At 38.2% G+C, this 22,657-nt stretch overlaps 1 protein-coding gene across 4 annotated transcripts in view; it reads right to left on the bottom strand.

The window, feature by feature from the left end:
- Nucleotides 1-500: 500 nt before the first annotated feature.
- LOC122318064 (PH-interacting protein) overlaps nt 501-22,657 on the bottom strand; it is a 30,876-nt gene continuing 8,719 nt past the window's right edge. For all 4 annotated transcript variants that reach the window (XM_043135203.1, XM_043135210.1, XM_043135198.1 and 1 more), the window contains 20 exons: nt 21,672-21,781; nt 21,421-21,498; nt 21,220-21,326; nt 14,952-15,046; nt 14,750-14,865; nt 14,455-14,558; nt 14,301-14,378; nt 14,050-14,128; nt 13,739-13,907; nt 10,641-10,711; nt 10,022-10,102; nt 9,871-9,941; nt 7,522-7,618; nt 7,349-7,408; nt 4,481-4,535; nt 3,988-4,382; nt 2,015-3,904; nt 1,303-1,905; nt 1,167-1,225; nt 501-984 (listed from right to left, as the gene is read on the bottom strand). In XM_043135203.1, coding sequence (XP_042991137.1) covers nt 789-984; nt 1,167-1,225; nt 1,303-1,905; nt 2,015-3,904; nt 3,988-4,382; nt 4,481-4,535; nt 7,349-7,408; nt 7,522-7,618; nt 9,871-9,941; nt 10,022-10,102; nt 10,641-10,711; nt 13,739-13,907; nt 14,050-14,128; nt 14,301-14,378; nt 14,455-14,558; nt 14,750-14,865; nt 14,952-15,046; nt 21,220-21,326; nt 21,421-21,498; nt 21,672-21,781 — 4,514 coding nt within the window. In that variant the 3' untranslated portion in view covers nt 501-788. The remainder of the gene's footprint in view (nt 985-1,166; nt 1,226-1,302; nt 1,906-2,014; nt 3,905-3,987; nt 4,383-4,480; nt 4,536-7,348; nt 7,409-7,521; nt 7,619-9,870; nt 9,942-10,021; nt 10,103-10,640; nt 10,712-13,738; nt 13,908-14,049; nt 14,129-14,300; nt 14,379-14,454; nt 14,559-14,749; nt 14,866-14,951; nt 15,047-21,219; nt 21,327-21,420; nt 21,499-21,671; nt 21,782-22,657) is intronic.

Below are 22,657 nucleotides of genomic sequence, written 5' to 3'. Positions count from 1 at the left end.
AGTAAGATGCAAGTGAGATGATAATATGGTGTATAATATTACTTTTAGGAAAGCAATTATTTATCAAATGGTAAAAATCATTTTGGAAAGAAAATCTTTAGTGCTGGTATCCTTCTTGGAGTTAAAGATGTATAATGGTGGTCGAGTTCCGGCCGGGAAACACAACCTTAAAAGACTACAAATACCTGTGGGAGCAAAATGGTGTTGTACCAATGGCTGGGGAAACCCGGGAAAGGAAATTTCCCAGAGTCCTTACAACTCGCACCGATAGCAGCAATTGACATTTTTGCGATGGCATCAGAATTCTACAATTTAATAGTCAGCTAGACCAAAGCGACGAGAGTTGCCTGCAGCTTGATCAGCTTAAGGGGGGCACTTTGGTAGGTTTGTAATGACGTGAAGCATGTATCTTCTCATTTGAATATGGGAGACCAACTCTGATGGAAGGCATTTAGGCATCAAATGGACAACACACACATAGATAGAGAAGGCGGGGGAGGGGAGCCAGAAAAAATGTGATGTCTCTCTTTGCCTTCATTGTTATTGATGATCATATCAAGCATCCGTGTCTATACATGAATGAATTTTCAGGTAAATAATTTAAACGGCAACTGGCTAATTCCAGAAGACATTCATCTCCTCTAAAAAGAATTCCCAAAAGACTAACCAATTCCCCAAATTGGAACTAAACGTGCTGTAAAAATAAACCTCTAAATACATAAGAATCAATGCAATATCTACAAAAACATGGGAGAAACTTGAACCTAATTTTTACAGAACTTTAGGAACTATAAAGATGATAATGTCCGCGTGAACCAATCTGATAGGCGTTCTATTTTGTCTGACATTTCTGCATTTTTCCCAAAGTATATTTTGGCATTTGACAACATGACGGACATGTCATGCTTCAATGCCTCTAAACGTCGGTAGTAATTGTTCTCTAATCTTGCCTGGATCACTTCAAGTGACAATGGAACAGGAAACCTGCACAAATTTCATTGAGGAAGGAAGATTATCCTTAGGTATCAGTAAAGCAAGACACGTGTTATTGAGCATGCCCAAAGACGTAGTTCATGCTGTCACTAACTTCTTGAATAAGAACTCACAGTCACCCTTAATACTAGCATCATATGAAACAAGTTCCATAAGTACAAACAAATACGTACCTGTTAGTAAAATATGATTTATCTGCAACATTTTTCAACTTTTGAACCCCGTAACGATCCTGACATGTTAAACACATATAAGAAATATGGGCATTCGTATAATTCAGAGAAAAATAAAAGTTTTCTGCCTATATACCTCGGGTTTGTTTCCCGACTGCTCTAACTTAGCAAAAGCAGACAGCAGCTTATTTCTGATCTCATCATCAATATGAGGCCACTCCCATTGAGTATCGGCATCATAAAGCTCCCAAGGACTATGATTATGCCTTTCTCTGGGATCGCTTTTGTATTGAATGGTGTACCTCTCCCATGGACTGTCGGGAAATTCTTCCGATTTGGCCTTCACAGACACAATCCGACCATCCCACAAACTACCATCTTCTTCGCCTTCATTTTTCCACCAAACTCTGCATTTATCCCTAAATGACCATCTTTTCTGCATGGCAGCATCAAACCGAGTTCTTTCAACAAGGAAATCTGGGAAGCCAGTCACTTCTGGTAGAGTCAATTTGAAAGATATATTGAACAGACTGGAAGTTGAATCTACAAATTGGAGAGTCATTTTACAGCAGCTATCCCCAGACCCTGCAAGTGAGGAATACTCAAGGCTTTCAACTCTACAAAACTCCACAGCTCTTATGTTTCCCATCATTTCTTTTGAAAAGTCAAGGCTTCCCATCATTGTTCTCCAATGGCCCAATTCTATTGAATTAAAATAATTAATATACTCCTGATGGCCCTGAAAAATATAAGTTACCAAGGTAAATAACTAAGACCCTAAAGTGAAAGCCCAAAAACAATGAATAAAAATAAGCAACAATGAATCATGTGTATCTCATACAACTTACCTGTCTCAAATATACAACTTCATCCCCTTGCTGGGGAATATATCGGGAGCCCTCTTCATGTTTTGACAACAATAACCAAGATCCTTTTCTAGTTGACTGATGAGACTTCCTTCTATCTATTGGACTCCCCTCACAGGCATAATTACTGCTCCTCCTGTTTCTAGTAGACCTCAATCCAACGGTCATCCTAGAACTTGATCCCCATTTTTCAGAAGGGAGTTGACATCTGTCTGTGGAACTATTATGGGTACCTCTAAAATGGCCTGATTCGTGTCCTTGTTGTGACTTGAGGCTATCAATGACAATATCTGAATCACGTGTAGATGCCTTCGGTCCCATGGACCTTGTCCTACGAGCCCCATCAATAGAGCCTTCTTGAGAATCCAGTCCAAAAGTTAGACTCTGGTTGCTTACATGTGAATTGCTTTCTCCCATGCCACCACTATCAATTTCTAAATTAGCCCTACTCCTGCTTGATTTCGACCTTTTGTAAACAGCTGTATACATTTTGTTTCTATTTGAATGCAACACCTGTGAATCCTGTACAATTGATACAGAATTATTATTCATTTGAGTGTCCAATTCTCGTGCTTCATCTCCATGATCTGTATTAATTCTGATGGTTTCATCATCTGCAGGAACAAGATCCACTCGTGCTTCATCTCCATGATCTGTATTAATTCTGATGATTTCATCATCCGCAGGCACAACTGGATCTTGTTCTTTGTCTGAAGGGCTTGCATGCCAACTATTGTCCTGATTTTCTACTGAAAATGTCCTTTCCTGCTTAGGACTTTCAGGATCTGTTGAAATTCTTCTTGACCTTATCCTCCTTCTCTCATTTTGTTCATGATGCTGATCATTCCCATCCTTGTACTGCAATGATGTGGTGCTATCCTGAGCAACCATGTGAACAGACTTTGGTGACTCACCATTAAAACCCTCAGCGGTAGTAGCAACAATATTTGTTCCCTCTGTTAGTGGCAACCCGTCCATATTATCCCCATAATTTACAATTTCTAAACAAGGGGATATTGCATCACAGTCCTTTTGAGACTTTACGTGTCCTTCAACATTATTCTCTTTTTTGTCATGACCAACCAGACTTGCATGAGATCTGGCATTAGCACCTGATGACATCCCTTCCCCAAATCTAAGACGCCTAGATGTGCGAGCCTTGGCCCCTCCCCATTTAATTTGCCCATTATTGTAACTTTCAGACAGATTTAAAAGATCTTCAACCTTATCTAATCTCTTTCTCTCTTTTCTTTCAATCATGCTGCCGTTAACATCACCAGAACAGAATCCTGGATCCCGAGAGCTTTTATGATTGCTGCTTTCTTCAATGGTCTCCTGTGGAGCTTTAGATGATGAACCCACCAAATCAGACTGGTAGTTACTTTTATGCAATGTTCTCCCTGAAAGAAGAAGCTTATTTGAATCCCGAATTGGCAATTTGAGAACCAATCTCTTCCGGTTTCCACTTTCAATACAAGATTCAGGTAGTTCAGAATGTTCAACATCCTTAGACTCATCCAGTGACACTTCTTTACCTTTTGAATGCTTTGTTTCCTCATTTTGCAAAGCCCTATCAGATTCATCACTCTCAACGATTGAATCTTGCAATGTGGATTCACTTTCTGAAAAAGTTTCTGAGCCATCTTCACCTTCACCATCTGTAGACGTACCTGTGATTTTCGAAAATAAATTAAGTGCATTTCGTGCAGCAGCTCTTTGAGGCCTAAAAGACTTCGATGTGGAAGATTTTCTCTTTGAAGCTTTCCGGCCATTTCTTGATTTCCTAGTTTGGTTGCATCTGATTGGATGGCCATCACCCTCATCCAGATTCCTCCTTTTAACCCTCCTCCCAGAAGAAGTCATTATGTCAACCTGAAAGGGGAAAATCAATTCAAGCAACCCAAACAAAAGTCTCAAGTAAAACTTTTTTCTGCCTTGAAAAGAAATAAACTTACTTCTGCCTTATGTTTTTTCCTCTTTGATCTACGAAGGCTGTCCATTTGAGTGTCAGCCTCACTGTCTTCTGCACTGCACTCTGGATCGCCAGAGGAAATTGAACCAAAGCTTCCTTGCTCTCCTCCAGTAGAATAATCACCAGGAACATTGTACTCTGAATCAGTATCATCACTTTGTACTTCAATTTCTGGTTCCCAATCCATGGCATCCACAAAATGTGGCAGTGGTTCAGGCAATACATCCAAGTCTGCCAAAGGCAGCATTTGGTAGTCTGGATCTATGGTGAAATCAGGCCCCACAGCAAGTCTCAAAGAAGGATGCCATTCTTTGCCCAGAGCTCCTAATCGTCTTCGCTGGTATGCAGTCTGATAGGGTTCTGGGTACGGTATCATGTCTGGCATTCCAACCAAATGGGATTATTAATTATTAAAAAAAAGATTTTGGGATTAGCACAAAAAATAGATTAATATTAAGGTAGTCCATAGAGTGAACCTGAGCCACAAAGGAGATCTTCCATGTTCCTCCGGTACGGCGGAAGCTGAGTTTCCTAAATCAATGTTGTCATGCTTCAGAATTTGGGAGATGATTTTTGACAAGTAAAAACATTTTATTGAAAGCCAAAAGACGAAACCCTAGTACACAGGTTGTTATACAAGAGAGAAACCTATCTAGAAAGAGAAAAAGATACAAGAAAATCATGAAAGTTAAGCCCATTAAAAACAAATAGAAGCTGTCCAAAGAGAGAGTATTGGGAAAGAAAGTTGTAACACCTCATTCCCGATAAAGTTAAGAATGCTACTTAACGCTCTCCTAGCACCAGGTAACAAGGGTTATATAACCAAAATAGACTTTATTAAACCTCAAAATAATAAATATATAAAATTCAGCTTATTCAAACAAAAATCTTAATAGCCTAGGTTAACTTCATTAGGTCATTGTCTCCTCTACTGGCTCTGATCTGTATACTCGTGGCCATTGTCATTGTTACCTACAACACTTTAAAACATAAAAATGAAAATGAGCTGAATAATCAGTAAATAGCATCCCATACTGTAACATTGTAAGCATCCTTTCTATTAAAAAACAGCGATAGAACATTCCACACATCATAAAACATTTTTCTTTGAAACTTTTGGGTAGTGTGTCAGGGTTGGTGAGCACAAGGATCACAACTCCATTCCCGTGGCCCTGAGTGGAGTTGCATATGAGGTAACAGCACTGATAAACGACGGTGAACTCATGTGGGTCAACCTCCATGGACCATAAATTGATGGCTGCCTCGGTCATTTTGCTAGAGTATGATCACACGTCATTATACGACCAGACATTTTTAAAACATACATGCATAATCATTAATTCCCTTCATTCATTTATATTAATCTTTACTTTCTCATGGTATGAGCATATTTATTATGTAAAATATAGCAAATGCATCACATTTTAAGCATTTGTGAAACCATACTTCATAACATAGCATATAATAGATGCACAAAAATGGGGTTACAAGAAAAGACTAGTACCATAGCATATTACTTAAAATTCACTTAAGAAAAATGTAACGTTTCAACTTTGAATATCAAGCGCGTGATCACACTAAAGGAGTGAATCATGACACTTACGTAGAAGGTTTTGAATTAAAACCCTAGGAATAACACCAAGAGTGGCTGCGCATTGAGTTATTGATAAATCTTGCACCAACTTTCATGACAAAAACCATTCAAGAAAGATATAGAATTCTATTAGAAGGTTATTATATACGCAGAATTGAACCTTGTCGAAAAGAATTGAGAAAACTTGAAGAAAACTCACCTACATGACCAAAGGGCGGCCTATAGATAGGATTTCTGTTTAAAGGAGAAGAGCTATGATTTTAGGAAATTCATCAAGTTTGGAGGCTGGAGACTTGTGGCTTGGGTTAAAATAATGGCGTTCACAGTCCAATCTGTAAGAAAAAATTATGTTTTCTTGAACTACAACAAGGCTGACGAAAATAGGGTTTTTTTAACTCCTTATAAGACTTGGTTTCCACAGAGAAATCTTTTAGATAAGCTCCTAGAGCTTGGCAGCAAATTTTAAAAGGAAAGGAGCCCTAAATTTAGGGTTGGCTGGATGCAGAATGACATTTCTACTCCTAGTAGGAATTGATTTTTGTCACATAAATAACTTTTAAACCGCTCCAAACTCTTCTAGGAAAAGAAATTTCTAGGAAAGATATTTAGGGTTGGCTGGATGCAGAATGACATTTAGAAAGATATTTCTAGGAAAGATGTGCCTTGAGATTGACTTTATCCCTATGAATTTATGGGTGGCAGATCTGATTGGTCACGAGGGATCCTTATCTAACAAGGATTTATATTTTTTCCTGGATGTTTTGACCATTCCTATTAGAACAAGGAATGGGCATTGCTTCACCTTATTTCAGGCACCAAACAACTATCCCATAAAAGACCTACAAAAATAATAAAACACATTAAGAAATCAATAATTTGTGCTTTAATGAAGTTTCGGGCGTGACAAGTTTTGCTCTTTTCTAGCATCAATTCACCGTCCTCAAACTTCCTATAATTCCTTTCTCTCCAAATACACCATATAAGGTAAGTAGGAACCATATTTCATGCAGCTACAATTTGTGGATTGCCACCTAACCCTTCTCCAAGAGTATAAAAGGTCCACTATTCTTGGCATTAACCAAGCCACACCAACCCAACTGAATAGGTCACTCTACAAAGCATTAGCAATCTAGCAGTGGGATAAAAGGTGATTGATGCAGTCCCCACTCCTCTCATGCATGCAGCACCAATCAATTACAACAATATGCCTATTCCTTAAGTTATCTGTGGTAAGAATCTCTTTCAGAGAGACTGTCCAAGCAAAAACCGCAATTCTCAAAGAGACCTTAGTCTGCCAAATACTCTTTCACAATATGGATATTTTAAAAGAAACATATGCCTAGCATCTGACAGAAAACCAGCTGTTAACTTCTTGTCATAAGCTTTTTCTTACATTTGGCCACCCACCCATTGAAACAGGAATACCTAGAATAAACCTAGCAGACACATGAATGGATCAGCAGGAGGACGAATGTTTTTATTTTTCATGTGGATGTAGAACCAAAACTTGCATTAAATTCAAGCAGTCCATTGTGGTAGGAGAACTGCTTGCGATCTATATAAACCAAAAATAAACCAATTCTGAATAATTTCTTAGAGAAGTATAGCAGCATAACTAGCATGTAGCTTTTTTTACCGAGCAAGAGAACTTAGAAAATAGTACAAAAATAAAAATAAAAAATAAAAAAGGTAAATATGGAGCACCTAGAAAAAAATCACAAATGAACAAAGTTGCCAAAAATCAACCAACCTGGTCAACGGCATTTCCATGAGTATCATAAATAAGGGGGCGATAATCACCAAGGAAGAACTGTCACACAAGAGCACACAAAATAAGCACAGCAAAGAGCTGCAGAAAACTCTTTTTTTTTTTTTTTTTTTGCCCTTTTTACGGAGGGTTGGGAAAGAAACTAAATGAAGAACCTGATCATATTTGGCGTCTATTAGGGACTCTCCTTGCCCTGTGTTTAGTATATACAGTTGACCAACATCATCCGAGAGTATAATTGACGTCCCATCCCTTACAAATGAGTTAAAATTTCATTAAAAAGAAAAACCATTCTGCCCTATCTCTAGGGCTAAATTTACCATCAGATCGCAAGCAATTGAAAAATCCATGTCTCCAAATTTACCCGAGTTTATATTTAGGCCAAACTCCAATTTAGTTGGGATTAGGGCTTAGTTCAGTTCAGTTCATGTCAAAAAATTTACACAGTTTGTATGTTTTTTAATTTTATGAAATACTTCATGAGTTTTTTATTTCCTTTCAGCTTGCTAGAGGGTAATTAAGTGTCTCTTTTGTATACCCCCTGTGTACATGGGCTTTTGCCTAGTTGCATTCGGTCAATAAAGATTATTACTCAAAAAAAAAAAAAAATACACAGTTAAATGCTGTTAATATAAATTCGAGACTAAACACGCAGTCTAGGAAACAACTTTAGATATTTTTTTGATGATGAGGAATCCCAGAGACCATGTATATGCAACATGTCTTTAAGCCAGTTAAACTGCAGACCTATGCATTCCCATCACATGGATCAGGTAAATGATAAATCTTTGGCTTATAAAATTAAAAAAAAATAAAAAATCATTGGCTTTTCAACAATGGGATGTGGCCCCTAGAAATTGTTTGCATCCAAGGGTTCAAGTCTTGGACCTAGAGGGAGAATACCACCAAGACCAAGACCCTTACCACATGAGGCAACCCCTATGACTTATGAGCTATAGATATATGACAAAACAGATATATTCTTCCCGCCCAAAAAAAAAAACCTAAATTGTAGTTTCATGTGAGCAACAAGAAGCTCATGCAAAAGTTAAAATTCCAAAGTTCATATAATCCTAGTCTTTGCCTTCAATTTTGCAATAAAAAGCTCCATTCCCAAATTTAAATTCTGCACTTACATTACGCTTGTAAACTCCAACTTTGATAATTCTGATACTTCTTCTGCCAAGGTTCAACCTCGGCCATAGGCTACTACTATTCATGGAATCACAGCCCCTAGAGCAATCCCTCATCTTTGGCTTTTTAGACCAAATAACAGTACTAGGAAACTCGAAGCTTGAAGTTTCTTAGACTTAGAGAAGAACACAGCATAATAGTTCATTAAGAATTATCCAGATTGGAATTATCATTAGAACATCAATATTTCAAGACCAATGAACATTAAAACTCTAAGCAAATAAGTATGGATTGTTTATCAAAACAATAAAGAAAACAATAAATTTATTGCTAAGCGATGTCTAAGCTTTAGAGTTTGGAAGAGAATGTCAACTGCTAATTGATCCTACTATAGAAGCATCAACATATGTAAGCCAATACGAGAGAATGATCAACAAACAGTAACAGGAACCTCTACAGCAAGAGTAAAGACTAGGGCCACATTGAATTATGAAATGTCTATTTTAGCATCTCTCTAAAAACCATTCTCTTTTCGCCCCTAAAAACCCAAAAGCAAAAATCTCCTCCTAGATGAAAGGGCCCTCCTCCCCCCTCCCCCTCCCCCTCCCACTTGTCCATGGCTTGTGTGGTTTTTGTTTTTGTTTTTCTTCTTTAGACTGGGAAATTCCCAATTTATTGCTTTCTAGCCAACCACAAACCAGACGCATTGCACTACAACAGAAGCTTTCTCAGCCTCATCTCTTCAAAATATGGCCGTCCCAACCCTTTCCCAACAGCAAGGGAGCACCACATGATAGTAGAGTCGCATATGTTTTCTGGGTGCTGCCAAAGTTTTGAATCTCCTGATCCTCACTATTCCACTATCTTACATTTTTTTTATTGGTAAAATAAGATTTTATTGATCAAGTCAATAGGAAAAGCCCAAGTACATAGGAAGTATACATGGATAACACCTAGTTATTCACTATTTTACTACCTTCTCTAAATGAAGAACCAGAGGTCATGGAAATGGAAATATCCAACTCCCAAAATGTGGGAATTGGATATTTCCCATTTACTTGATCAATAAAATCACCCCTCTTGTACTCCTCATTTTATAAAATCCCAAAATGAAGAACCACCCCTCTTGTACTCCTCATTTTATATAATGAATCTCTAATTCCCAAAAAAAATGAAATATCTAGTTAAATAATAAGACAAAGTGTGGGCAATTTCAATCTTATTCCAAAAAGGGATATATTGTAGAGGGAAGTGTCAATAGTAATGAATAGAATGGCCTTCCAAATTGATTTTAATAAGGACTAAACCAAACTGACAGGTTCATTGCAGGCATAAGTTCTACTTCTAGAAGTCTTTTATCGTTCACTTACGGTGAAAACTTGCCATCTACCAACTTGAAACGTGAAGTGTCATATATTCGAATAGGTGTGCCTTCCCATATCTAAAATACAAAAAGTAAGATGATTCAGTAATAGAAAATTATAAAAAGCTTCAATGAGAGAAAAGAAAGTACAAACTTACATCCCACACTATGGTTTTTCCATCATAACCAGCGCTCATGGCTATTCGTGGATTGAAGGGATGAACATCCAGAACATATGTCTATCAAAAACCAAGTTGGCACAGTTAGAAATATTACCCTGTATCAAATGATGAGTTTCCTGAATAACAGAGAATCCATCTTGACACATCCTCGAAGAGAGAGCAGTGGCATAAACAATCAAGAGATGGGGACCAGTGATAGCAATGGAACCTTGCTGGCTTGAAAGATCATCAGGCTGAAATATGCCCCCCCTACTTGGAAGGCTATGCAACATGAATCAGGTACAACTGACCTTCATTAGGTTGGGCATTCATTTCATATGGACTTTAGCTTTGACACTGTACTAATCAACCAGTTCTAAAGAGACAACGCTTAAACAAATGGTGTATCTTAATAGTATGTTCCAACACTTCTCATGTTGGTATTAACAAGCACTAGGTAAAAGAAGAATCTAATAAACATTTGTGACTATCAAATACTAGGTACAAACAGCAGTACACAGAGCACTCATTCCATCTATCATAAATAGTCACTTCCGTTCCAAAATATCAAGAATCAAAGGAAACAGTTTCATTACAAAGAAAGTGAACCACTTACAGATTCAGTATGACCTGTCAAAGAATGCACTAAGCTACCATCAGCAGCATTCCAAACACAAATTCTGCAATCTGCATCACAGAACCGACATTATATGGTTAAAAGTCGCAACTTAGCCTCCACAAGAAAGCAACTACGAGAGCATGATGCTGCTTGCTTCTAGTTCATAAAAGGTAGTCAAATAAAAATTCTTGAGATTTTTACATGGGCCGAGAGTACATGAACAGACCAAAAATGTAATACATAAAAAGCATGAAGTATTGCTTCATTCAAGCTGCAAGAGAAAAAAAAAATAACTACAATTAAATGTAGGAAAGAATCTTAGATGAAAGTGGTTACTTCAAGAGGAACAAAGCCAATACTATAAGGCCCCACATTAATGATTAGAAAACCAAAGAAAGAATGAAACAAATCTACAGGGTATCTATCAGCCTCCATTTGACTCCTCCAATACCAAGAATATTTAAAATTGAGATGATTAATCAGCCAAGAACCTCATCCTCATGGTTATGCTTACAGAACACAAACCACAGACTAGATTCCCCCTTTTGAAAGGGCATGGAAGGTCCTTTTCTATCTTGTGTGCTAAACCATATCATGTGAACTCATGATTTTCTTCACTACTCGAACTGTCATAGCATCACTTCACAGGTCAAGCAGATAAGCCTCTACCTGCTAATCCTGTGAATGAATATCATTCACAAAACTAGTCTTGTATGACTATCAGTGTAAGCTTAAACTCCTACCTAAGACACTTCCATTAAGAATAAACTTCTGTTTGCACGAAGCACAAGCTTCCAACATAGCTGGGCAGATATACGAGCAAGCCAGAAAAAGTCATATACTTTCGTAGTCAGGTGGTGATCAAAACAAGCACCGATGTGGAATAATGTACCAATCTAAGAAAGGCCCATGCCCTATGGACAGACATATACTCCAAAAGGACTAGTCAATACTACAATTGGAGCTCCTTGGAATCATTATAAAGGACAAGAACTTTTTCTCCCAAGTAATGTGGGATCCCATTCACCAACTTCCTATGCTCAAGACATGAGATTACAGAAAATCTCGCCACACGTGGAGTAAGGCAGTTGATCATAAAGACCAAAATGGAAAAGGACCCCAACTAACATAGGGCCACTTACCTTGTGAGATAGGATGCGACACAGCCATCAAAAATCAGAACAAAAGTCGTTTCTATGATATGTTTCTGTGATTTCATTCAGAAGAACTAAGCATTTTTGCTACTCCAATGTCTAGTCTAGTTTCCACTTCGTTAAATAGAAGTGTCATGAACCTTAAGTACAAATGACTCATTTAGATTTAACTTGAGTTATTTATTAGTTCTTATCAATGATTGAAAAATGAAAGGAATTACAACTTCAGGTCTTAAATGAAATTGGTGGACTAGATTGAATCAGCATTATATAGATCCAATAAAATAGATAGTAAGAAAGAACTAGATGCACCTTTCTACAAAACTATCTATTAGATGAAGATGTGGGATTGATCCAGATCAATCTCGAATATATATATAAATATATTTACATATAACTATATATAGATGTACACATAAATAACACTCTAATTTTCTGTCTTCACTACACCCATCTGTCTCTTCCAATAATTCAAAGTAGATTTTTAAGTGTTTAAACACTGGGGCAACCAGTTAAAAGCATCTCTCTATTACCAGGGGGCTTAGCTTGAACCAATCCCATTGAAACTAAGTAAAGAACTGAAGCTAACAGCTCCCTCAAGCTCACCTGGGACGTCCACATCAAGTCAAATGAAGGTGGACAGAGTCATTTAGTGTAATAGAAAGTGCATAGATCTTTCAACAAGTCGAATGATGAAAAAGTATAACTCAGTTGTAAAAAAATAGAAACCACCAACTCAAAGAGTAGATGGAGCTTCAACAGAAAAGCCTGCCACTGAGTGGGACAAAATCATAATGGAAAATAGCAGATGAACAAAAAAGCCATTTGGAAAGCCTCATTGTATGGTTCTCAGGCCCCTTTAAAGGCTGCTTTCTGTGTATGGACAGCCTCATTGGGAAATATATTGACAACGGACAACCTACGAAAAAGGTAGATTGTTATAATTTACTGGTGTTGTATGTGCAGAAACGAAACAGTGAATCATCTGCTTCTTCTCTGTGAGGTTGCTAGGGCGTTGTGAGATGATTTATTCACCAAGGTGGGATAGCATGGATAACGCCGGGGAGGGTGATTGATCTCCTAGCCAGTTGGAGAAGTCTTAATGGTGTTTAGCAAATTGTAGCAATTTGGAAGATGGTCCCATAAGCCTCTTATGGTGAATTTGGAGGGAACAAAACAACCGGAGCTTCGAAGATAAAGAATGTTTGGTTGAGGAACTTAGAAGCCTATTTATAAAAACCTTATTTCTTTGGTCAATGGCTATAGATTTTAATTGTCTCAGTGTTCATGAGTTCCTCATATCTATTTCTTCCTCTTCTTCTTAACTAGGTCTCTCCTCTTGTATTACATCCTATGTACTTGGGTTTTGCCTAAATTCTTATTAATAAAATTCTTCCTATTTAAAAATAATAATAATAAAGCCTTTTGGACAAGTTGAAGACACGCTTCCACCTTCCAAGATTCCTTCTCTTCTGCGTGTTCTAATTTCCTCAATCACCCATTGACAAGGGAGCTAGCAGCCATGTACAACGTACACATATGCTTCTACTGCACCGTGCACACTGAACGCTTCCAGCAAGGCCGCACATTGAACGCAATGAATGCAAATTCCACCTAAACAGTAGAGTTCCATCCAAGTTAACATAATCACGCAAATGCTGAACAATGATGAAGCCGATGCTGAACATTGAATTCCCATTCTCCTTAAAGTGCATGATTGAATTGATTGTGACCTTCATCTAGCTCCATAGCCCAAAACTTAAGAAGTCAACACTAGCATATGCACTGTTTTCCTGAACTATTTGCTATAAAAAAAGGGGGGGCAACTTATTTTCAATGCTCATTTTCAATTGATATTAACAACAATCACCTTCAAGCAAGTGCCAGCAACACATCCAGAAAAAATAAAAAATAGATTAAAAAAAGTAGCCAGCAAGTTACCCATGATAGCAGCAAGGACAAAGCGCTTGTCTAGGCTCCAAACAATCATATTAACGCCCCGGGGGGTTGGAAGCATCCTCTGACGAGGACCCCCTCGTGGAGGTTGAGGAGGCATTGGCGGAGGTGGAACTTTGAGATGATAAGCTCTTGTCCAACGGCCAGCTTTCCCCTGAAACAAGATACTAAAATTACAATTTTCTAGCTAAAAATCATATGGAGAGAGAGAGAGAGAGAGAGAGAGAGAGAGAGAGAGAGAGATGGGGCGCTACAAGAACCAGAAAGTCAGAAGTCTTAAGATAGGAGGAGCTTACATGTGATCTACGTGACCTTGGAATCCAAATAATAGCACTGCCATCACGAGAACAGGTAACTATGTTGTCATGAGTGAACCTGGAAACATATAGATTAAGTATATATTTTTAGATATCCATAAAAGATAAAATGGGTATCTAAATAGGAAGAGCTGAAGGGGGAGAAAAAAGGGGGCTGGCCACAAAGCAAGCTACTTTTAACTCTCCTAACTCCATTCCCTAAAGAAAAACAAACAAACAAAGAAACACACCAGAAGTTCCTAAATTTTGGAACATTATCTTCTCTCAAGGTGTCAGACGTAGTAAATCTAGATGCTGCAGCACATCCACTGCAAAACATGGAGTAACATGTCAGCATGCAAAAAGTTAGGCAGTAACATTGGCAAGATACCAGGCCAAACCAACCTAAATTGCACATAATTGACATCATTCTCGTGGCCAGATAACACATCAATTTCATGATTTGGTTGGTCTGAGTCATCCGCATTTGGTTTACAAGCATTCCATACCTGCAAGCATACCATTCTTTATACAAAATCTTTCATATCTTTACTTCACTTAAACACACACAGCAAAGAACTAAAACTTACGCAATACATTGACATTTACTTTTGATAAAAAAAGAAAACAAGATAAATAATAAGCAGAAGATGCATGATTACAGTATAACTCAGAACAGATAGATCTGAGTTTCACGTACCCTTGCAAGTGTGTCAGAGCTGCCAGTAACAAAGACGGTTCCATTAGCATTAAATGCACAACAAAAAATTTGATGGCTCTGTGGAACAATACTTGAGGATGGAGCATTGTTTTTCCCTGCAGTGAATCAGTTATTCCAGAATAGCTTTTTTACACCAACAAATCATTCAATCAGTCAAAAGGGTACTCAAAAACCAACTAACCTGGTAGAGAATCCGAAGGCCTTGGAATATATATACTTGGACTCAACTGGGAATTCCTAGCATCCCATATCCTACATGTTCCATCATCAGATGACCTGCAGCAGAGGAAAAGGATACACAACAAAGTAAATTATACAAAATAAATAAAAATAAAAATAAAATCTAAAGTATAAAGTATAAACAAAAAATTTCTTTCCTACACAGCGAATTGTTACGAGAGAATTACGGAGAGGATTTTATGGGATTAGTTTTGTAACATTAGGCTGGAAGACGCGGTTGTAAATTAGGTAGAATTAGGTACCGACTGCTGTATAGTTGGCATACGCACCTTCCTATGTGAGCATCCTATGTAAATATATTTTCTATATAAATGAAAGAAATCCGAGAGAAAGGCATGCAGACCAAAAATTAACATGGTATTAGAGCCCCTCTGATTTCCATCGCTTTGGTCTTAATCACGGTGCGATTTTTTTTTGAGGATTTTATTCACTGACTCAGCAAGTTCTTTCTTGCTCTTAGTGGGTCTCGGTGCTTTCTGTGGGGTCAAACCTTGGGGGTTTGAGTTATGGTGACTGTCAGACCAATTTTTCAGAGTTGGAAAACTCTGTCCTTCAGTGCGGGCCACTTCTCTCGGTGGTTTTTCGTGGTGGCTGCATCTCTTTGAGGCTGTCGGCATCATCTAATGGTTGTAGTGTGGTAGTCGACCATTTCTGGCATGGTTGACAAAGGTGTTGGTGCATGTCAGCAGATTGGTCCTTGTCGGCAACTTATGGGTTGTTTCTGGTGGCCATAGACACACAGGTGTCTCTGTTAGTGCTGATAGACAGCTTCTGTGGAGAGGTGTGTGGTGTTCGACGACGTCTGGAGTGGCTGGGCTGCTTCTGGTGATCGACAAAGTAGCTGTTTCAATTGCTGGACAAGTGTTTTTTTTTTTTTTGGGTCTGGTCTTGGCAGTACGTGGATTCTCGGCAGAGACATTTCTGGTTTGCCTCTCTGTTTTGTGCTTTTCATTATCTTATTTTGGCCTTACCTTGGGCAGTACATGGGCTGCCAATTATTTGGGCTATTTTTTGGCTCATTTTGATTTGAGCTGAAAATTATTTCCATCCACTTATTTTATTTGCATTACATGCTTGGGCTTATTTTAGTGGACTGTTCATCATGTCTATTGAAAATACTATTGTTCAATTTACTGGAAAGAATTTTTCTACATGGGAATTTCAAATTATAATGTTCTTGAAAGGAAAAGAATTATCAAATCATATTGATAGTTTTGTTCAAGTTCCCACTAATGAAAAAGCATTTGCTCAATGGGAGGTTGATGATGCTAAGGTAATCTCTTGGTTATTGGGGACGATTGAGTCTCATATTGTGACCAATTTTCGTTGTTTTACTACGGCTCAGGCTATGTGGGATTATCTTCACCGTATTTACTACCAAGATCATAGTGCTCGGAAATTCCAATTAGAATTGGAAATTAGTAATTATAGTCAAGGAAACTTACCTACCGCTCAATTTTATTCTGGTTTCATTAACCTTTGGAGCGAGTACTCTGCCATTGCTTATGCTAAGATTCCCACTGCGGCCCTCGCAGCCTTTCAAACAGTTCATGCTGATAATCAACGCGATCAATTTTTAATCAAGCTTTGATCCAAATTTGAGCACGTTCGAACTGGTTTATTGAACCATGATCCGGTTCCTTCTTTGATAAGTATGACTTTTGATAAGGTCTTTTCTGAGACTGTGAATGTAGCCTATGCAGCACAAGGGCGAGGGAGAACAAGTTGCAATGTTTCAGTTGCAAAAAATTTGGTTATATTGCTCGCAACTGTTCTAAAAAAGTTTGTAACTGCTGCAAAAAAGAGGGTCATATCATTAAGGACTGTCGAATACGGCCTTAGAATCGCCAATCCCAAACTTTTCAGGCTGCTGTTCAGTCCTCTACTTCTTCTTCTACGCCGCCTACTATAAGCTCTGATTCATCTGTTCTCACACTAGCGATGGTCCAACAGATGATTGTGTTTGCTTTTACGGCCTTAGGCCTGCAAGGTACAGGTACTGACTCAACTTCTTGGATTATTGATTCGGGCGCTTCTAATCATATGACTGGTAATATGACGGGTCTCCATGGTATTCGTAAGTATAGAGGCCTGCAAAATATTCAGATTGCTGATAGCAATACTCTTTCCTGTTACTGCTGTTGGTAATTTGGGCTCTTCATTTCGTGATGTTTTTGTCTCTCCTGGATTGTCTGCCAATTTAATCTGTGTTGGACAATTGGTCGATAATAATTGTGATGTTCACTTCTCTCGTGGTGGTTGTCTTGTGCAGGATCAGGTGTCAGGGACGGTGATCGCGAAGGGGCCTAAAGTAGGACGTTTATTTCCCTTACAGTTTTCTATTCCTACTGTTTTTTCTCTTGCCTATACGGCTACTGCCAATACTCATAAAATCTAGCATAAGAAATTAGGTCATCCTAATTCTATTGTATTGACTCATCTTATGAGACATGGTTTTTTGGGCAATAAAGACTCATTTTCTTCTTCTCCTCTATCTTTTGATTGTGCCACTTGTTATCTTGTTAAAAGTAAAATTTTACCTTTTCCTGCGCATAGTAGTCGTGCTTCTCACTGTTTTGAGATTGTGCATACTAACGTTTGGAGTGTGAGTCCTGTTATTATCATGGTCGGTATCGTTATTTTGTGACGTTTATCGATGATTATAGTCGATTCACCTAGATATATTTTTTCCGTTCTAAAGCTGATGTATGTTCTGTCTTTCAAAAATTTGTTGTGCTTGTCAAGACACAGTTCAGTACATGTATCAAAACTTTACGTTCCGACTCAGGAGGGGAGTACGTCTTATTCTTTCCAAACTTCTCTTCAGCAAAAGGGGATCATTTTCCAACGTTCTTGTCCTTATACTCCTCAACAAAATGGAGTCACTGAGAGTAAGAATCGTCATCTTTTAGATGTTGTCCGTACTTTATTGATTGATTCTTCTGTACCTTCTAAGTTCTAGGTAGAAGCTCTATCTACTGCTATCTATTTGATCAATCGTTTGTCTACTACCACTCTAGATTTTGATTCCCTATTTTCGCTTATTTGGCATATCTCCTGAGTATCAATCCATTCATACTTTTGGATGTGTTTGTTTTGTTCATCTGTCACCTGTTGAGCATCACAAACTTGCTGCACAGTCTGTCATGTGTGCCTTTATGGGATATAGTCCTACTCAGAAAGGATTTGTTTGTTATGATGCTCATGCAAACAAATTTCGAATCTCATGAAATGTGATTTTCTTTGAAAATCAATATTTCTTCCAGTCTCAGGTTATTTCTGATTTTCCTATTACTCTTCTTCCTGCTTTTAATGATGTGTCTTCTTCTATTGAGCGATTTAAACCAGGTTTAGTATATACCATCTACGTCCTTCCCCTGCTTCAACACCCCTTCTAGATACTGGTCCGCCATCTGATTCTGCGGCTCCTATACCCCAACACTCCACCTGGGATACACATCCACCGGATAGGTATGGTTTTCCTCATACTTTGCTTACTGCCACTCTTGACACTATTTATGTTCCTCACTCATATACCCAAGCAGCCACTCAGGCATGTTGGCAACAGGCCATGCAAGAAAAAATCCAAGCTCTTAAGAAAATCACACTTGGGATCTTGTGACTTGTCCATCTGGTGTCAAACCTATTGGTTGTAAATGGGTGTACTCAGTCAACTTTTGGTCTGATGGGTCACTAAACAGATATAAGGCCCGTCTCGTGGTTCTTGGGAATCGAAAAGAGTATGGTATTGATTATGAAGACATTTGCACCCGTTGCCAAAGTGACAACTATGCAAACTATTTTGGCACTTGCTGCGTCGCAGGGATGGTCTTTACGGCAGATGGATGTGAAGAATGCTTTTCTGCATGGGGACTTGAATGAAGAAATCTATATGTCTCCACCTCCTGGCATGTTTGTTACACCTTCCTCAGAGGTTTGTCGGCTCTGCCGATCCTTGTATGGACTGAAACAAGCTCCGCGTGCATGGTTTGATAAATTTCGTTCTACCCTGCTTGCTTCTAATTTTACTCAAAGTCAATTTGATTCCTCTCTCTTTCTGCGTAAGACGTCTGCGGGAATTGTATTACTTCTGGTATATGTTGATGACAATGTGATTACTGGCTCTAATAATGAGTTAATTGAGCAATTACAACAGCATCTTCATGCCTCTTTTCACATGAAAGATCTTGGTCCTCTGCAATACTTTCTTGGTCTTGAGGTGCAGCTTTTACTTTGACTGGTACATTGTTACACCAGCACAAATATACACAGGAAGTGATTTCACTAGCTGGTCTCCAATCGGGTAACTCTATTCTTACTCCCTTGGAAGTCAATCTTAAGTTTCGTCAGGAGGATGGCAAGCTCTTATCAGATCCATCCTTATATCAACAGCTTGTTGGGAGTTTAAACTACTTGACGATTACTCGTCCAGACATTTCTTTTGTTGTGCAGCAAGTTAGTCAATTTATGCAGGCTCCAGAACATCTTCATTTAGCTGCTGTCCACCGTATTATCCGATATATGAAGGGCACCTCTACACGCGGGTTGTTCTTTCCTAAAGACTCCCTTACAGTTAGTAGGTATAGTGATGCTAATTGGGCCGGCTGTGCGGATACTCGTTGCTCTGTTACTGACTGGTGCATGTTCTTAGGCAATGCACTTATTTCTTGGAAGAGTAAGAAGCAAGACAGAGTTTCCAAGTCCTCTACTGAGTCAGAGTATTGTGCTATGTCTTCAGCATGCTCGAAGATCACTTAGCTTCGTGGGTTATTAGGAGAACTTGGTTTTCCTCAACTACATTTCACTCCTCTTCATGCTGATAATACTAGTGCTATTCAAATCGCTGATAAATCCTGTATTCCATGAATGTACGAAACATATTGAAGTCGATTGTCATTCCATCCGTGAATCATTTGACAAACATGTGATTACTCTTCCTCACATCTCCACCTAACGTCAAACTGCAAACATATTTACGAAAACCCTTTCTCGGCACCGACATCATTTCTTGGTTGACAAATTGATACTGGTAGATCAACAAGCATCAATTTGAGGGGGGGTGTTACGAGAGAATTACGGAGAGGATTTTATGGGATTAGTTTTGTAACATTAGGCTGGAAGAAGCGGTTGTAAATTAGGTAGAATTAGGTACCGATTGCTGTAAATAGTTGGCATACGTACCTTCCTATGTGAGCATCCTATGTAAATATATTTTCTATATAAATGAAAGAAATCCGAGAGAAAGGCATGCAGACCAAAAATTAACACGAATGAGTCCCAAGGCCAAATAAAGTCAATGTTACAAAAAATTATTGGTTTGCAGTAGCAGACATTACAATCATATTAGACTTCAGAACTTCAATAAGAAAAAAAGGTGGAGAATATATATCTAGATCTACTGGAAACTAAGAAATATTAAATTTCATATTGCAGATTAAAGAAGTCATAAGTTACTTGAACTAATGCCAAAGCTTTATGCATTGATTTATAATACACAAATTTAACAAAAAAATATATTGAAATACACAACTTTAATAAAAAAAATATATATATACAATGAGAAGACTAGTCGAAGAAGAAGAGTAAGACAGGCTTTTAATGCTAAACTCTGATAGAAAGGAGCTGCTTTAGCTACGGTCCTACCCTTCAGTATTTTTTTAATAGAGTGGCTGCTCTCAAGACTTGGAACTGCTCACTAGGGCTTGGCAGCCTGTAACTTTACCATTGCACCAAACAATGGCCCTTTTTAGAAAAGAAAAAAAATAGAACATGTTGGGAATGAAAAAATAGAACATGTTGGGAATGACCAAGGGAAGGGGAAAAAACCAAAGATGGCTAATAGATTTGGCATTTCTGAAACCTATATTATGTAAGGGCTTGAGAACCACTTCTGGGAATAAACTCCCAAAAGGGGGAATCATCTTGCAACACTGAAACAGAAACATGAAGATGCTCCCTCCAATGTATAATTGCAGAAGAATACAAGACATCATCCAAACCAAGCAAGTAAGATATTTTTGCTCCTCCAGTGTGAATTCTCCCCCCTACTTGGTCTGGATCTTCAGAATGGTCAATAATAAAATTTTAAAAACAAGAGAAAAATCCAAAGAGAACCATTGTGATGCATAGCATAAATCAACATGGTCATACAGAAGATCAAATTATAAACAGCAAATTAACAAGACCAAATACAAAAGAATTTGCCTTACGATAGAAGGTGGTAAACAGAATTAGGCTTGGGGCTGAATGCAATAGCAGTGACAGCTCCAGTATGTCCCTTCAGAACCGAAATGGGAAACCCATCTGGCAAACACCACTGTAATAAAAAAGGAAAACAATCAAAAAATCATTAACCACCCAGCAGCAAATAAAGGGGGGAAACATGTTATTTAGTAATGCACAAAGCTTACAACTCGAATGGTACAGTCATTTGAAGAGGATGCCACCAAAGCATTGTTGGAACTCACGGCCAAGTCAGTTATGTCACCCTATGAGCATAAAATATGATCTTATATGTAATGAGACATGAAGAAACTCTGTATTCCAAAAAAAGCCTGTACTTTATGTAACAAAGAAACCACTTTGGTCTTTCTTTTTTGGCTCTGCATGTATAAATGATCAAGGAAGGAAAGATTGTGTCTTATAAACCATCCAGACTCACTTCATGTCCACGACAGCTGGCCAAACAATATGCTGTTTCCATTGACCAGATTTTTACAAGGCGATCGTCTGAGCCAGTAACAACATATCTCCCAGAGCGATCAAATATTGCTGCAGGAATTACATAAAGATAAACATCACTAAAACCAAAAATTAGATACTTAAAGGAAGTGTTCTTCAATAATTTTTTTTACTAGAAAAGGAAAAAGGACCTGAAAGCATCTCTGATCCGTAAATAGACGGCATTCTTTTTTTTTTAAGTATATAGACAGTGATAATCCAACAGAGTAAAATTAAGCTCCTAGGCCAATCAAAGTAACTTTACACTATACAGGTACTATAGTTCCTTTAAAAGTGCAAGGAGAGTGAACCTATGTTGCCCCCACCACTACAACGAGAAAACAATATATGCCCCAATGTCATCCACATCACCTACAAGGATTAACTCTAATTTTGTCAAGTTAATCCAACCTTGAAACAGCCTCAAAGCCCACTCAAAGAACAATGGGGATAATGGCTTGGGTTCCTTTAATGCAATCTGGGAGAGCTCTTGGAGAAACCAGATAAATGGCCTACCATTTATCAAGACAGAATCTCATAAAAGAGATAGAAAGTGCTATTTACTCGAATTAATTTGCCCTAAAACTGCATCTTCTTGATAAGAACAAAAAGCCCCAGTTGGTGTGATCATAAGACTTCTCCAGGTCCAATTTGCATAACACCCTTGGGTCCTTAAGCAGATCCTGCAATTAGGACATTCAGTAACAATTAGGATGGGGTCTAAAATCTGACTCCCCTTAATAAATGTGTATTGGGCCCTGGAAATCACCTCCTCCAAATGTCTTCATCATGTTCGCTAGAACTCTAGCAATGATTTTGTGGACACCTCACACCAAGCTAATAGGACAAAAGTCCTTGATCTCCACAACTCTTGCCTTATTAGAAGTGTGTGCAATAAAATTTGCATTAAGGTATTTTTCAAAATTT

This window comes from Carya illinoinensis, chromosome 1, assembly GCF_018687715.1.
Source record: "Carya illinoinensis cultivar Pawnee chromosome 1, C.illinoinensisPawnee_v1, whole genome shotgun sequence".
In the NCBI taxonomy this organism is placed as follows: domain Eukaryota; kingdom Viridiplantae; phylum Streptophyta; class Magnoliopsida; order Fagales; family Juglandaceae; genus Carya; species Carya illinoinensis.
This window is presented reverse-complemented; position numbering and strand designations above follow the sequence as displayed.